A 15,703-nucleotide genomic window follows, 5' to 3' on the forward strand; every position below is an offset into this window, starting at 1 on the left:
ATCACAGACGCCTGTCTGTCTGTGGTGGCCCAGACCTTCATGGACTCCTGCTCCACGTCAGAGCACCGCCTGGGCAAGGACTCTCCCTCCAACAAGCTGCTGTACGCTAAAGACATCCCCAACTACAAGAGCTGGGTGGAGAGGTGAGTGAGACACAATATACACATGGTCATTTCCATGTAAAGAACCCATGAGCACTAGCACATGGAGTTTATAGGAGCATATTCAAGTGGGTGTCAAATGAAAGCTGAGAGTATTTGTTTTCCATCCTAAAAATGTGGAATTAACAAAGGCTTTGATTTCTGGTCAGACAGATGGAAAAGTCTTAGAAAACATCTACCAGAAAAAGTCTTAAAACATGTTAGAAATACATTAAAGCACGATGTTGAAGTAAAGACCCCTGCCAACTAATATCAACACGTATATAATTTCAGAGAAAATGTTCTGTCTTCTAAATTTAAGAAACATTGCCTTGTGCCTTGAAATGCCGTTACCAAAAACCCACATATCTTTAAGATATTTTCTAAATTCTCTCCCTCGTAAGGAAGGAGGATAATAAAAGTTCACAGAAGTAACAAGTAAAGGTAGACCTACCACTTAGTTATAGTGGTTTTTACGAATATCAATTTTGTTTATGAATTATTAAGTGATCGAATTTCTGAAATTTCTGAAAAATGTATGCTATTGATACAATGGGAAATCATAGTAGTCACAAACCACAATTGGGTTCACAAGTTAGGAAAGCACACTATAGTACAGTATAGTATAGTATAGTACAGCACAGTATAATACAGCACAGTATAGTACAGTACAGTACAGTATAGTACAGCACAGTATAGTACAGCACAGTGGAGGACAGTACAGTATAGTACAGCACAGTATAGTACAGCACAGTGGAGGACAATATAGTACACCATAGTACAGTATAGTATAGTATCGTACAGCACAGTATAATACAGCACAGTATAGTACAGTACAGTATAGTACAGCACAGTATAGTACAGCACAGTGGAGGACAATATAGTACACCATAGTATAGTACAGCACAGTATAGTACAGCACAGTATAATACAGTATAGTACGGCACAGTATAGTACAGCACAGTGGAGGACAGTACAGTATAGTACAGCACAGTATAGCACAGCACAGTATTGTACAGCACAGTATAGTACAGCACAGTGGAGTACAATACAGTGGAGTACAGTATAGTACAGTACAGTGGAGTACAGTATAGTACAGCACAGTGAGTACAGTACCGTGGAGTACAGTACAGTGAGTACAGTACCGTGGAGTACAGTACAGCATAGTACAGTATAGTACAGCACAGTGGAGTACAGTACAGTATAGTATAGTACAGTATAGTACAGCACAGTATAGTACCGCACAGTATAGTACAGCACAGTGAATTACAGTACAGTGGAGTACAGTACAGTGGAGTATAGTACAGTATAGTACAGCACAGTACAGCACAGTATAGTACAGCACAGTATAGTACAGCACAGTATAGTACAGCACAGTGGAGGACAGTACAGTATAGTACAGCACAGTATAGTACAGCACAGTATAGTACAGCACAGTGGAGTACAATACAGTGGAGTACAGTACAGTATAGTACAGCACAGTGAGTACAGTACCGTGGAGGACAGTACAGCATAGTACAGTATAGTACAGCACAGTGGAGTACAGTACAGTATAGTATAGTACAGTATAGTAAAGCACAGTGGAGTACAGCACAGTGGAGTACAGCACAGTGGAGTACAGCACAGTGGAGTACAGCACAGTGGAGTACAGCACAGTGGAGTACAGCACAGTATAGTACAGCACAGTATAGTACAGCACAGTATAGTACAGCACAGTGGAGTACAGTACAGTGGAGTACAGTACAGTGGAGTGTAGTACAGTATAGTACAGCACAGTATAGTACAGCACAGTATAGTACAGCACAGTATAGTACGGCACAGTATAGTATGGCACAGTATAGTACAGCACAGTGGAGGACAGTACAGTATAGTACAGCACAGTATAGTACAGCACAGTGGAGTACAGTATAGTACAGTACAGTACAGTGGAGTACAGTACAGTATAGTATAGTACAGTATAGTACAGCACAGTGGAGTACAGCACAGTGGAGTACAGCACAGTGGAGCACAGCACAGTGGAGTACAGCACAGTATAGTACAGCACAGTATAGTACAGCACAGTATAGTACAGCACAGTATAGTATGGCACAGTATAGTACAGCACAGTGGAGGACAGTACAGTATAGTACAGCACAGTATAGTACAGCACAGTGGAGTACAATACAGTGGAGTAGAGTATAGTACAGTACAGTGGAGTACAGTACAGTATAGTACAGCACCGTGAGTACAGTACCGTGGAGTACAGTACAGCATAGTATAGTACAGCACAGTGGAGTACAGTACAGTATAGTATAGTACAGTATAGTACAGCACAGTGGAGTACAGTACAGTATAGTACAGCACAGTGAAGTACAGCACAGTGGAGTACAGTACAGTGGAGTATAGTACAGTATAGTACAGCACAGTATAGTACAGCACAGTATAGTACAGCACAGTGGAGTACAATACAGTGGAGTACAGTATAGTACAGTACAGTGGAGTACAGTACAGTATAGTACAGCACAGTGAGTACAGTATAGTACAGTACAGCATAGTACAGCACAGTGGAGTATAGCACAGTGGAGTACAGTACAGTGGAGGACAGTACAGTATAGTACAGCACAGTATAGTACAGCACAGTGGAGTACAGTATAGGACATTACAGTGGAGTATAGTACAGTATAGGACAGCACAGTGGAGTACAGTACAGTATAGTACAGCACAGTATAGTACAGTACAGTATAGTACAGCACCGTGGAGTATAGTACAGTATAGGACAGTACATCGGAGTACAGTACATCAGAGTACAGTACAGTATAGTACAGCACCGTGGAGTATAGTACAGTATAGGACAGTACAATGGAGTACAGTACATCAGAGTACAGTACAGTATAGTACAGCACAGTGGAGTATAGTACAGCATAGTACAGTGCAGTATAGTACAGCACAGTGGAGTGTAGTACAGTATAGGACAGTACAGTGGAGTACAGTACAGTGGAGTACAGTACAGTATAGTACAACACAGTATCGTACAGTATAGGACAGCACCGTGGAGTACAGTACAGTATAGTACAGCACAGTGAAGTACAGCACAGTGGAGTACAGTACAGTGGAGTATAGTACAGTATAGTACAGCACAGTATAGTACAGCACAGTATAGTACAGCACAGTGGAGTACAATACAGTGGAGTACAGTATAGTACAGTACAGTGGAGTACAGTACAGTATAGTACAGCACAGTGAGTACAGTACCGTGGAGTACAGTACAGCATAGTACAGCACAGTGGAGTATAGCACAGTGGAGTACAGTACAGTGGAGTATAGTACAGTATAGTACAGCACAGTATAGTACCGCACAGTATAGTACAGTATAGGACATTACAGTGGAGTATAGTACAGTATAGGACAGCACAGTGGAGTACAGTACAGTATAGTACAGCACAGTATAGTACAGTACAGTATAGTACAGCACCGTGGAGTATAGTACAGTATAGGACAGTACATCGGAGTACAGTACATCAGAGTACAGTACAGTATAGTACAGCACCGTGGAGTATAGTACAGTATAGGACAGTACAATGGAGTACAGTACATCAGAGTACAGTACAGTATAGTACAGCACAGTGGAGTATAGTACAGCATAGTACAGTGCAGTATAGTACAGCACAGTGGAGTGTAGTACAGTATAGGACAGTACAGTGGAGTACAGTACAGTGGAGTACAGTACAGTATAGTACAACACAGTATCGTACAGTATAGGACAGCACCGTGGAGTACAGTACAGTATAGTACAGCACAGTATAGTACAGCACATTATAGTACAGTATAGTACAACACAGTATAGTACAGTATAGTACAGTACAGTATAGTACAACACAGTATAGTACAGTATAGGACAGCACAGTGGAGTACAGTACAGTATAGTACAGCACAGTATAGTACAGTATAGGACAGCACAGTATAGGACAGCACAGTATAGGACAGGACAGTATAGCACAGTATAGGACAGCACAGTCTAGCACAGTAAAAGACAGCACAGTATAGTACAGCACAGTATAGTACAGTATAGTACAGCACAGTATAGTACAGTATAGGACAGCACAGTATAGTACAGTATAGTACAGCACAGTATAGTACAGTATAGGACAGCACAGTATAGTACAGTATAGTACAGCACAGTATAGTACAGTATAGTACAGCACAGTATAGTACAGCACAGTATAGTACAGTATAGGACAGCACAGTATAGTACAGTATAGGACAGCACATTATAGTACAGTATAGGACAGCACAGTATAGTACAGTATAGGACAGTTCTTACAGTAAATGTGTTTTGTAAAAGTGTAAATTGTTCAAATGTGTCCTTGTGCATAGAGTTTTGTATTTGTTGAACTTTGAAATTAAAGGTTTTTGTTTGGCATATATTTTAAGTCTGAGCACAATTCTGTTACCGTAGAATTGCCCACATACAATTCTATATCCTTGTTTTATTACCGCTCATACAAACTGTTTTGGTCCTGGATACACTTGCATTATATTAAGTATTATATATGTACTAGTAAAATGTGATTAATATGTAGAAAATGAGGCTCAACTTTCCAGGAAAGCATTGTGGTATAGAATATGTGCTTGTTGATAGTGAGTGTCGCTCCCTGTATGTGCCTCCAGGTACTATGCCGACATTAACCGTCTGCCAGCCATCAGTGACCAGGACATGAATGCCTACCTGGCAGAGCAGGCCAGGCTCCACTCCACAGAGTTTAACATGCTCAGTGCACTCAACGAGATCTACTCCTATGTCTCCAAATACAGTGAGGAGGTGAGTCCTGACATACACATATAGGCACACGCACACGCACACGCACACACACTGCAAGGATGGACATTCTAATAGGCTAGGCTACAATCCTAAACCCACCTATTCACTCAAGGCTAGTTAAAGGTCATTCTTAACTCATTTAGAGTGTTTCTAGAACTTTCAGAAAGGCCACGTTTCTCTGATGTGATGCTATTCTTAAAAATAACCATACTCCCCACTCTACCACATCACATAACCCATCCTAAGTGCCATATGTCCCGGGCCAGTGAGCGCTGTAGCAGACCTGGCTGTGGGTGTATGATATGTGGAGGAGCGACAGGAACAGCAACTGTACAAGCAGCTCAGCATGCCGCCCCATCCCCTGAGTGGTGTGAAGGAACACAGCCATGTTCTCTCCCTCTCTCTGTGGCTCTCTGGAGTAGAATCAAGATGTGGCAGACCATTTGTCTCAGATCACAGGGAGAGTGAAGAGGGGGGTTGAGGGAAAGAGAGGGGAGAGTCAGAGAGACAGACAGAATGAGGGAGGGCAACGTGAGAAAGAAAGGGAGGAGAGAGAGAAAGAGAGAGAAAGATTTAGGAGGAGAGAGAGAATGATTAGGGGAGGAGGAGAGAGAGAGAGAAAGTGAGAGAAGGATGGAATAGTGCGACAAAGAAGAGACGGAGAGAGGCGAAACAATGTGGAGAAAGAGAAAGGTTTCTGTAATGGAGACGTTCCGGCTTTAATGTCAGCAGCTCCTCTGGGAGCCATTAGTCTGACCTTTATATTAGACCACATTCACAAGAATTAGGAGCCCACTCTCTCTTCTCTCTCACTTTCTTTTATTTTTATCTTTCTCTTTTCCAATCTCTCTTCTATCTCCTCTTTCCTCCCTGCCCTAAGAGCTTGAAGCTGCTGTAGTAGCTAGAACTAGGGCTCACTTTAACTCTCTCTCTTTAAACCTCTCATAGACCACCTCTTTAACTCTCTCTCTTTTAACCTCTCATAGACCACCTCTTTAACTCTCTCTCTTTTAACCTCTCATAGACCACCTCTTTAACTCTCTCTCTTTTAACCTCTCATAGACCACCTCTTTAACTCTCTCTCTTTTAACCTCTCATAGACCACCTCTTTAACTCTCTCTCTTTTAATCTCTCATAGACCACCTCTTTAACTCTCTCTCTGTAAACCTCTCAGACCACCTCTTTAACTCTCTTCTGTAAACCTCTCATAGACCACCTCTTTAACTCTCTTTTTTAACCTCTCATAGACCACCTCTTTAACTCTCTCTCTTTTAACATCTCATAGACCACCTCTTTAACTCTCTCTTTTTAACCTCTCATAGACCACCTCTTTAACTCTCTCTCTTTTAACCTCTCATAGACCACCTCTTTAACTCTCTCTCTTTTAACCTCTCATAGACCACCTCTTTAACTCTCTCTCTTTTAACCTCTCATAGACCACCTCTTTAACTCTCTCTCTTTTAACCTCTCATAGACCAACCTCTTTAACTCTCTTTTAACCTCTCATAGACCACCTCTTTAACTCTCTCTCTTTTAACCTCTCATAGACCACCTTTAACTCTCTCTCTTTTAACCTCTCATAGACCACCTCTTTATACTCTCTCTCTTTTAACCTCTCATAGACCACCTCTTTAACTCTCTCTCTTTTAACCTCTCATAGACCACCTCTTTAACTCTCTCTCTTTTAACCTCTCATAGACCACCTCTTTAACTCTCTCTCTTTTAATCTCTCATAGACCACCTCTTTAACTCTCTCTCTGTAAACCTCTCATAGACCACCTCTTTAACTCTCTCTCTGTAAACCTCTCATAGACCACCTCTTTAACTCTCTCTCTTTTAACCTCTCATAGACCACCTCTTTAACTCTCTCTCTTTTAACCTCTCATAGACCACCTCTTTTTAACCTCTCATAGACCACCTCTTTAACTCTCTCTCTTTTAACCTCTCATAGACCACCTCTTTAACTCTCTCTTTTAACCTCTCATAGACCACCTCTTTAACTCTCTCTCTTTTAACCTCTCATAGACCACCTCTTTAACTCTCTCTTTTAACCTCTCATAGACCAACCTCTTTAACTCTCTCTCTTTTAACCTCTCATAGACCACCTCTTTAACTCTCTCTCTTTTAACCTCTCATAGACCACCTCTTTAACTCTCTCTCTTTTAACCTCTCATAGACCACCTCTTTAACTCTCTCTCTTTTAACCTCTCATAGACCACCTCTTTAACTCTCTCTCTTTTAACCTCTCATAGACCAACCTCTTTAACTCTCTCTCTTTTAACCTCTCATAGACCACCTCTTTAACTCTCTCTCTTTTAACCTCTCATAGACCACCTCTTTAACTCTCTCTCTTTTAACCTCTCATAGACCACCTCTTTAACTCTCTCTCTTTAAACATCTCATAGAGGTTCCACCTCTTTTATTGCCACTCTCTATCCTGCACTTTCTTCTCTCTTTGTCTCTTCTTTTACCTCATGCTCCTTCCCCACTCTAACTTTCTTTCTTTCTCTCTCTCTCTCTCACACACACACACACACACACACACACACACACACACACACACACACACACACACACACACACACACACACACACACACACACACACACACACACACACTCTCTCTCTGTGTCTCCTCTCCCTGTCTCCTGAGTGCTTATGCCCTTATCTGTAGCTGTCGGGGTTGTTTGTTCCTTGCCTGACTCCTTGTACGGCCCCTCTATGAACGGGCTAGAGCAATACTAAATGGATTAGGGAGATGGTAGGCAGAGGGCGGGAGCTGCACCTGCATACAGCACAGCAGATTAATAACAGAGTGGTATGAGGAGGAGAGGCTCCGCTGGGCTCTGCTCTGCCAGCCTCCAAGAGCACTTAGGCAGCTGAGAGCGAGACAACAGGCAGGGAATCTACTATGGAACAGATTGCTGGAGCTATGTACAGACTGCCAACAGACCCTAAGAGAAACTAGTCTTCATTAATGTCTCCACAGTGTGTTTAGCACAATGCCTACAATGCTTAGTTATGGCAACACGGTTTATTCCTGGGAGGCATATCAAGCTTTATCAGCCCTTATTCTTGTTCAATGAACCACTGTTCACATAGAATACATTTCTGTCATATAGAAAAAGGAGAGATTTGCTGCATTAGCATTGATCCATACCTTGGATCGATGTCACTGTGTGGCATGTGGCCCATACCTGTGATCTTATTGGGTAGTATTTTTCCTGTTTGATACAAGCACATGAAAAAGCCTCGCCAGGCACCGCGATGTCACGCTGTTGTACATACAGCATGTCATGACTGTGTGACACTGCAGACAGCAGAGAGGAGACCCTGTCGGATTCCCCTTTGAACAAGACTTGAGAAATTACACATTTATGGAGAGAGAAAAGCATAAGATGAAACCGAGAAAGGGCATTACACAAGTTGGATGCATCGGTTTTGTGTTACCATCTCCAACAGAGACAATGTTATATTCATTAAATAAAAAGCACACATGATCCCACCCAACAGACAGTGAAGTCTGGACCTTTTGCGTGCTGACTGGCACAGACCAGAGTCATAAACTCAGCAAAAAAAAGAAACGTCCCTTTCAAAGATAATTCGTAAAAATCACAGACTCTAGGCAGGTCAGAGTTATGAAAACTTAGTAAAGAGGCCTTTCTACTGAGTCTGAAAAACACCAAAAGAAAGATGCCCAGGTCCCTGCTCATCTGCGTGAACATGCCTTAAGCATGCTGCAAGGAGGCATGAGGACTGCAGATGTGGCCAGGGCAATAAATTGCAATGTCCGTACTGTGAGACGCCTAAGACAGCGCTACAAGGGGACAGGACGAACAGCTGATCGTCCTCACAGTGGCGGACCACGTGTAACAACATCTGCATAGGATCGGTACATCCGAACATCACACCTGTGGGACAGGAACAGGATGGCAACAACAACTGCCCGAGTTACACCAGGAACGCACAATCCCTCCATCAGTGCTCAGACTGTCCACAATAGCCTGAGAGAGGCTGGACTGAGGGCTTGTAGGCCTTTTGTAAGGCAGGTCCTCACCAGACATCACCGGCAACAACGTCGCCTATGGGCACAAACCCACCGTCACTGGACCAGACAGGACTGGCAAAAAGTGCTCCTCACTGACGAGTCACGGTTTTGTCTCACCAGGTGTGATGGTTGGATTCGCATTTATCGTTGAAGGAACTTTTATGATTTTATGGTTGGTTACACCGAGGCCTGTACTCTGGAGTAGGATCGATTTGGAGGTGGAGGGTCCGTCGTGGTCTGGGGCGGTGTGTCACAGCATCATCGGATTGAGCTTGTTGTCATTGCAGGCTATCTCAACGCTGTACCCTTCCTGCAGGCTCATCCTGACATGACCCTCCAGCATGACAATGCCACCAGCCATACTGCTCGATCTGTGCGTGATTTCCTGCAAGACAGGAATGTCAGTGTTCTGTCGTGGCCAACGATTGGAGAGTGGAGGGTGAGGGCTAGGGCCATTCCCCCCAGAAATGTCTGGGAACTTGTAGGTGCCTTGGTGGAAAAGTGGGGTAACATCTCACAACAAGAACTGGCAAATCTGGTGCAGTCCATGAGGGGGAGATGCACTGCAGTTTTTCATGCAGCTGGTGGCCACACCAGATACTGACTGTTAGATACTGACTGTTACTTTTGATTTTGATCCCCCCTTTGTTCAGGGGACACATTATTCAATTTCTGTTAGTCACATGTCTGTGGAACTTGTTCAGTTTTTGTCTCAGTTGTTTAATCTTGTTATATTCATACAAATATTTACACATGCTAAGTTTGCTGAAAATAAACACAGTTGACAGTGAGAGGACATTTATTGTTTTGCTGAGTGAATACTTTATTAATGTCATTCCTTACCATTCAGTCAATATTGGCTATGTTATACAGATGTAATTGAGCATTACATCAGCATACCCACCAGCAATTGTCTATATGTTCTATTTGAAATTTTCTTGCAGACTATTTGCATATGAAGGGTCTTTGAGTCCCTGCATGTGGCTTCCGGGTTAGAGTGACACTAAATCATGTTGTTGTCCTGTCTCTAACCCCTCCCAGATCACCATGGCCCTGGAGCAGGACGAGCAGGCTAAGAAACAACGTCTGGCCTACAAGGTGGAGCAGCTCATCTCAGCCATGTCCCTGGAGAGCTGAGACAGACCACGGGATTAGACGACTGAACCGACCCGGGATGTCCATCAGCCACCCAACAAACAGTCCCGATACTCACCGTGTGATGGACACCGAACCACCACGGACCTGGGACATTTTTACATCCTCAAACAAAGAGTTTTGTTTTTATCTTATTTTCCTCTCGTGCCATATTGCCACCACCTGGCTAAAAGACGCCATAGTCTCGGGAAACATGAATGGTCATGATGATGATGTAAGGTGGGACGACCACACCACACACATCCATAAAGGCTACATGGCATATTTCTTTCCAAAGGATATTATTTTTGTGTTGTGTGTGTATAGCCCTGAAGGAGAGGTTTGTTGAGAGACAGAACAAACAGAGGGGAGATCTTATAGTCAGATACACTCTCTGTCTGCTCAACTCACAACAGAGACACTGAAAGAAGAAGGAGACGAGAGATGGAGGATAAAGACTTCTCATGTTTGATTCCAGAGATATTGTTCCTGAGTTTTGCATCCAAATGTTTATTTTTGTATGTGTACATTTTGATTTTATTGGTTGTAGTTGAGCCATCTTCCTCTTGATGCATACATGGACATTGTTGTACTGTACAAAGTCAAAGGTTGTGTTATAACATATGTTATAGGGTGGTGTAGCCATCAGAAAGACATGGTGCTATGTCATGTCTTGTCCTGCTCTCTGCTCTCTCCTCAGACAGTATTACCATTCCTTATCAACATGATACTCGAGACCAAGTGGACAGAACCCAGCTCTGACTGTAACCCATCAGCCCTGTACAGAAACCAACCAAATGCATCCTCATCGTACGAGAGCGAATGGAACTCAGAACAGACGACCTCTGGAGGGGTCAAAGTTCAACCAGCATGCTTATCAACCCCAAACCCCTTTACCCTGTGTGATAAGAGAAAATACACAGGTCCACAGAGTATGTTGGGTATAAGGACAAAACAACAACCAGCACCATACTGGTTTGTATAAGACCCTCCTCAGCAGTAACGTCATCTGCATGTACTGTAGGTTCTGTTTCATACATGTCAATGTATGTGAATGTACAAAAGCAGATGTGGGTTTTTCTTTTTCCTTTGGGTTTGTTTTCTAAACAAAATGGAGTTAGTTGAAGGGACTCTATAATGTCTAAATAGATGGCTAACTGAACATGTACTGAAAATTCATCCGTCCTAGTCCTTTGCCCCACTCACAATGTTTCACCTGTTACCAAATCTCTATCTCGATCATAGGAGGGTGTGTACTATGCTGTCTGTATTGTAGGCGTCTTTGCCGTGGCTACGCTGCCCTTATCGTACAAATTCCATAATATACTGGAGACTAGATTCTAGAGGCCTGCCAAGATGGGGACTGAGGCCGTCCGGCCGGGGGCAGCGATAGTGAAAATACTCCGTAATATAACCATTGTGTGTAAAACTTGCATGCATTGTATCACATGTCAGAAGAAGTGTTTTCAAGGTCTATCTTTGTTTTTTAAGTGCCAATGGATCAGGATAGCTGGAGATGGCCAGCAGCTAAATGTTAGCAGTCGTTAGTTTTCTACCCAACCAGTACACCAACAACAATGTCTTTCTAAAAGATAGTAAGAAGAAGCCTGTGTGGGTCTAGTTTGAGTGCCAAAAGATCCTGTCGTTTAAAAATGATTCACTGATGAGTCCAAATCGATTAATGCTTTACAGAGGGAGCCAGCCACGCCCTCAAACTGAAGTCTGTAGAGAGGTGCTCATGTAACTGGAAGCTTGTGAACAGGCAGCAGGTACGAAGGAAGGTACTGTAGTAGGCTCAGGAGAGACACAACTCCGTATAATAGTTACTAGTAATAGTTAAGAAGAAATATCTCAACCGCAAGCATGGACAAAAGAGGATATAAACGTCAGACATAATGCATGTTACATTACCAGGTAGATCTTTGGTAAGATTGGATTGTCCTGTACCAAACTTAACCCATTCATGAAAGGGTATATAGACTGACTTCCAGTAAGGAATAAAAGAGAACCTTACATGCACCTGTCATAGCTGGATGACCACATACTGTAGATTCACTCTGCTGGATTAGTGACCACCACAATTCTGTTTTCTCCAGACTTTGATGTTTGCTCATTGTCTACATCAAGTACTTGAAACTAGGTAGTATTAAAGGTGTACAGTATAATTACATTATTTATGGATGGAGAAAATATAACACCAATGTTGATGGATGAAAGGTGCTTATTATTTTCTCTGCTGCCTTAGAACTCCAAATGAACCAACCATAAAAGTTCTCCTGATTCTTCTTCACCACTTCAACACTAATCTACAGCCTCTGGTGGCTCCATTTTGTTGGCTGTCCTTTTGATAAGGTACCTGGGCTGCCACGGTGTATGAAGAAGTGAAGTGAAGAGGTTGCAACCTGGTTCTGTACAGGAAGGTGGGCGGTGATTCAGTCATCTCGCCAGAGCTGTTTGAAGAGTAGAGCTCAGTCAGAAATGAGGGAGAGAAACACCTTAATTTTTGTTCTACTTTTTCTCCCCAATTGGTAGTTACAGTCTTGTCCCATCGCGTCCCGTACGGACTCGGGAGAGTCACCGGTCGAGAGCCATGCATCCGCCAAAACACAATCCGGCCAAGCCGCACTGCTTCTTGACACACTGCTCGGATAACCTGGAAGCCAATCACACCAATGTGTCGAAGGAAACACCGTACAACCGGCGACCGTGTCAGCATGCACTGTGCCCGGGCCGCCACAGGAGTTGCTAGTGCGCGATGGGACAAGGACATCCTGGCCAGCCAAACCCTCCCCTAACCCGGACGACGCTGGGCCATTTGTGTGCACCCTCATGGGTGTCCCGGACGTGGCCGGCTGCGACACAGCCCGGGATCGAACCCGGATCTGTAGTGATGCCTCAAGCACTACCGATGCAGTGCCTTAGACCGCTGCGCCACTCGGGAGGCCCTGAGAAACCCCTTTAGCTCTGGTTTCCTGCTTTGAAGCGCTTTGATCGGAGTGTAGTTGTGTGATCAGGAGAAAACACGTCAAAACTGGTAAAGAGAAATGCAGTGAGACCACATGATTGGCATGGTATTAATATCTCCAGCCAAGGGGGGTGGATGGGTATAGGGAGAGAGGGGGGGGGGTCTGTTGGCCCTCTGGTAAGCAGTAACTACTCCTGCTCAACACAAATACTGTGTCTATAGTTGCACTCTAAATATAGACACAGACACTCATGCTCAAATGTACCTTGTATATTGTTATGCTATATTCTCCATAGTAGTACCAGATTAAAGGCCCAAGGCAGACATTTTTATCTCAACATCAAATCATTTCTGGGTAACATTTAAGTACCTTACTGTGATTGTTTTCAATCAAAATGGTCAAAAACAAAACAAAATAGCTTCTCATCAAGAGAAATTTCTCAAGCAAAACTCCATCCCACCAAAACAGGCTGAAATTACAGGCGGTCTTTTCAAACAGCTCTTACACTTAAAGGGTATTATCATATTTTTCACGATTTAACAGTATTATTCCACCTCATGTTTTTGCCTGCACTGGGCCTTTAAAGGAAAAGTGGGATTTGACTTGAACAAAGTTTGCTTTTCTCTTAAGGGATCTTTATTAATGTTCTGTTTTTGATTTGTCTTTATTTTCATGAACTACCATTGCTTCACTGTTCTTAAAATTATAAATCTAACCTTGTCTTTTGGTCAGCATGCCATAACACCAATAGAAAATCAATTTCACACATCGTATTATTCCTTATCAAGTCTTAACTCACATCTGTCTGGTTCTGACGTTTTGTGAAAGAGATTTTAATTGATTTTTTCATACTATACACTTTTGTATTTCTTGGGAGATGATGAGATTCAATAAGAATTTCAAAGGTGAATTTTTTATAATTACGTTTGTTTGACATTCTGCAGTGCAGAATTGAATTTCACAGCCAGTTAATGGTCTCTGAGACGTGTTGCAGTTGATACACTTTGGCGATAGAATATTATTAAACAGCGACTTCATTCCCACTACAGAAGACATGAGACCTAATTGAAGATGATTGTGCACCTTTCTGCTCTTGGCGCTGTAGGTGATGTAGTGATGGGTTTACTGGTATGTTTCATTACTCTCAGAAAAACAATAATTATTCACCTTTTTTCTTTTCTCATGTCAGTCGGAGGAATTGAACATCAGATTAGTAATATTCTCTTCATGTCAAAAATATCACGGAAAATGAAATGAATATCCTTCTTCCATTCTAAACACAACACAATGTAGACAACCCTTTGTAGACACTGGAGTTCTGTAATATAATCAATACAAATGATGACTGATCATAATAATGGCTGTCCTTGTTGTTTTATAAAAGTGTTGTGAAAATTGTAAGAAGGTTAAAAGTATTTAAAGAAATTGTTCTTGTGTTTTTTTAATTTGCTTTGGTTTTGTTATAATATATTATTGTGTATCTATTGTAAATATGAAGCACACCTATTTTGCAAGCCAAGGATTCACTTTGTACTGTTGTTATATATAAATAAACTTTGCTGGTTAAAAAACACATAGAGCTGAAATACACTGCCTTGTCTGATTGACACGACAAGAAACAAACTGTCTCTGAGAATCAGACTAGGAGAATCCTGGGCAAGCATATTGCATGTATTAGCTACAGTATGACAGATACAGGCAGTCAGAAGTGGGAGATATTAGGTCTGGGAATTGCCAGGGACCTCACAATACGATATTATCATGATATATAGGTGGCGATACGATATGTATTGTGATTCTCATGATTCTATATGTGTTGGCCCAGTACATCACTGGGACAAGCTTCCTGCCATTCAGGACCTATATACTAGGCGGTGTCAGAGGAAGGCCCAAAAAAATGTCAAAGACTCCAGTCACCCAGGTCATAGACTGTTCTCTCTGCTACCGCACAGCAAGCGGTACCGGAACACCAAGTCTAGGTCCAAAAGGCTCTATACCAGCTTCTCCACCCAAGCCATAAGACTGCTGAACAATTAATAAAATGGCCACCCGGACTATTTACATTGACCCCCCCTTCTTTGTTTTTACACTGCTGCTTCTCGCTGTCTATTATACAGTGGGGAGAACAAGTATTTGATACACTGACGATTTTGCAGGTTTTCCTACATACAAAGCATGTAGAGGTCTGTAATTTTTATCATGGGTACACTTCAATTGTGAGAGACGGAATCTAAAACAAAAATCCAGAAAATCACATTGCATGATTTGTAATTAATTTGCATTTTATTGCATGACATAAGTATTTGATACATCAGAAAAGCAGAACTTAATATTTGGTACAGAAACCTTTGTTTGCAATTACAGAGATCATACGTTTCCTGTAGTTCTCGATCAGGTTTGCACACACTGCAGCAGGGAATTTGGCCCACTCCTCCATACAGACCTTCTCCGGATTCCTTCAATGATAAACGCGAATCCGACCATCACCCCTGGTGAGACAAAACCACGACTCGTCAGTGAAGAGCACATTTTGCCAGTCCTGTCTGGTCCAGCGACGGTGGGTTTGTGCCTTACAACATGCCTACAAGCCCTCAGTCCAGCCTCTCTCAGCCTATTG

At 42.6% G+C, this 15,703-nt stretch overlaps 1 protein-coding gene across 1 annotated transcript in view; it reads left to right on the top strand.

Moving 5' to 3' along the window:
• The window catches only part of LOC112240685 (plexin-A2-like), a 437,296-nt gene extending 422,637 nt beyond the window's left edge, over positions 1-14,659 (top strand). The window contains exons 30-32 of the mRNA XM_042299563.1: positions 1-143; positions 4,788-4,938; positions 10,028-14,659. The exon at positions 1-143 is cut by the window's left edge and continues 70 nt beyond it. Coding sequence (XP_042155497.1) covers positions 1-143; positions 4,788-4,938; positions 10,028-10,123 — 390 coding nt within the window. The 3' untranslated portion in view covers positions 10,124-14,659. The remainder of the gene's footprint in view (positions 144-4,787; positions 4,939-10,027) is intronic.
• The last annotated feature ends 1,044 nt before the right edge of the window (positions 14,660-15,703 follow it).

This window comes from Oncorhynchus tshawytscha, linkage group LG16 (genome assembly GCF_018296145.1).
Source record: "Oncorhynchus tshawytscha isolate Ot180627B linkage group LG16, Otsh_v2.0, whole genome shotgun sequence".
In the NCBI taxonomy this organism is placed as follows: domain Eukaryota; kingdom Metazoa; phylum Chordata; class Actinopteri; order Salmoniformes; family Salmonidae; genus Oncorhynchus; species Oncorhynchus tshawytscha.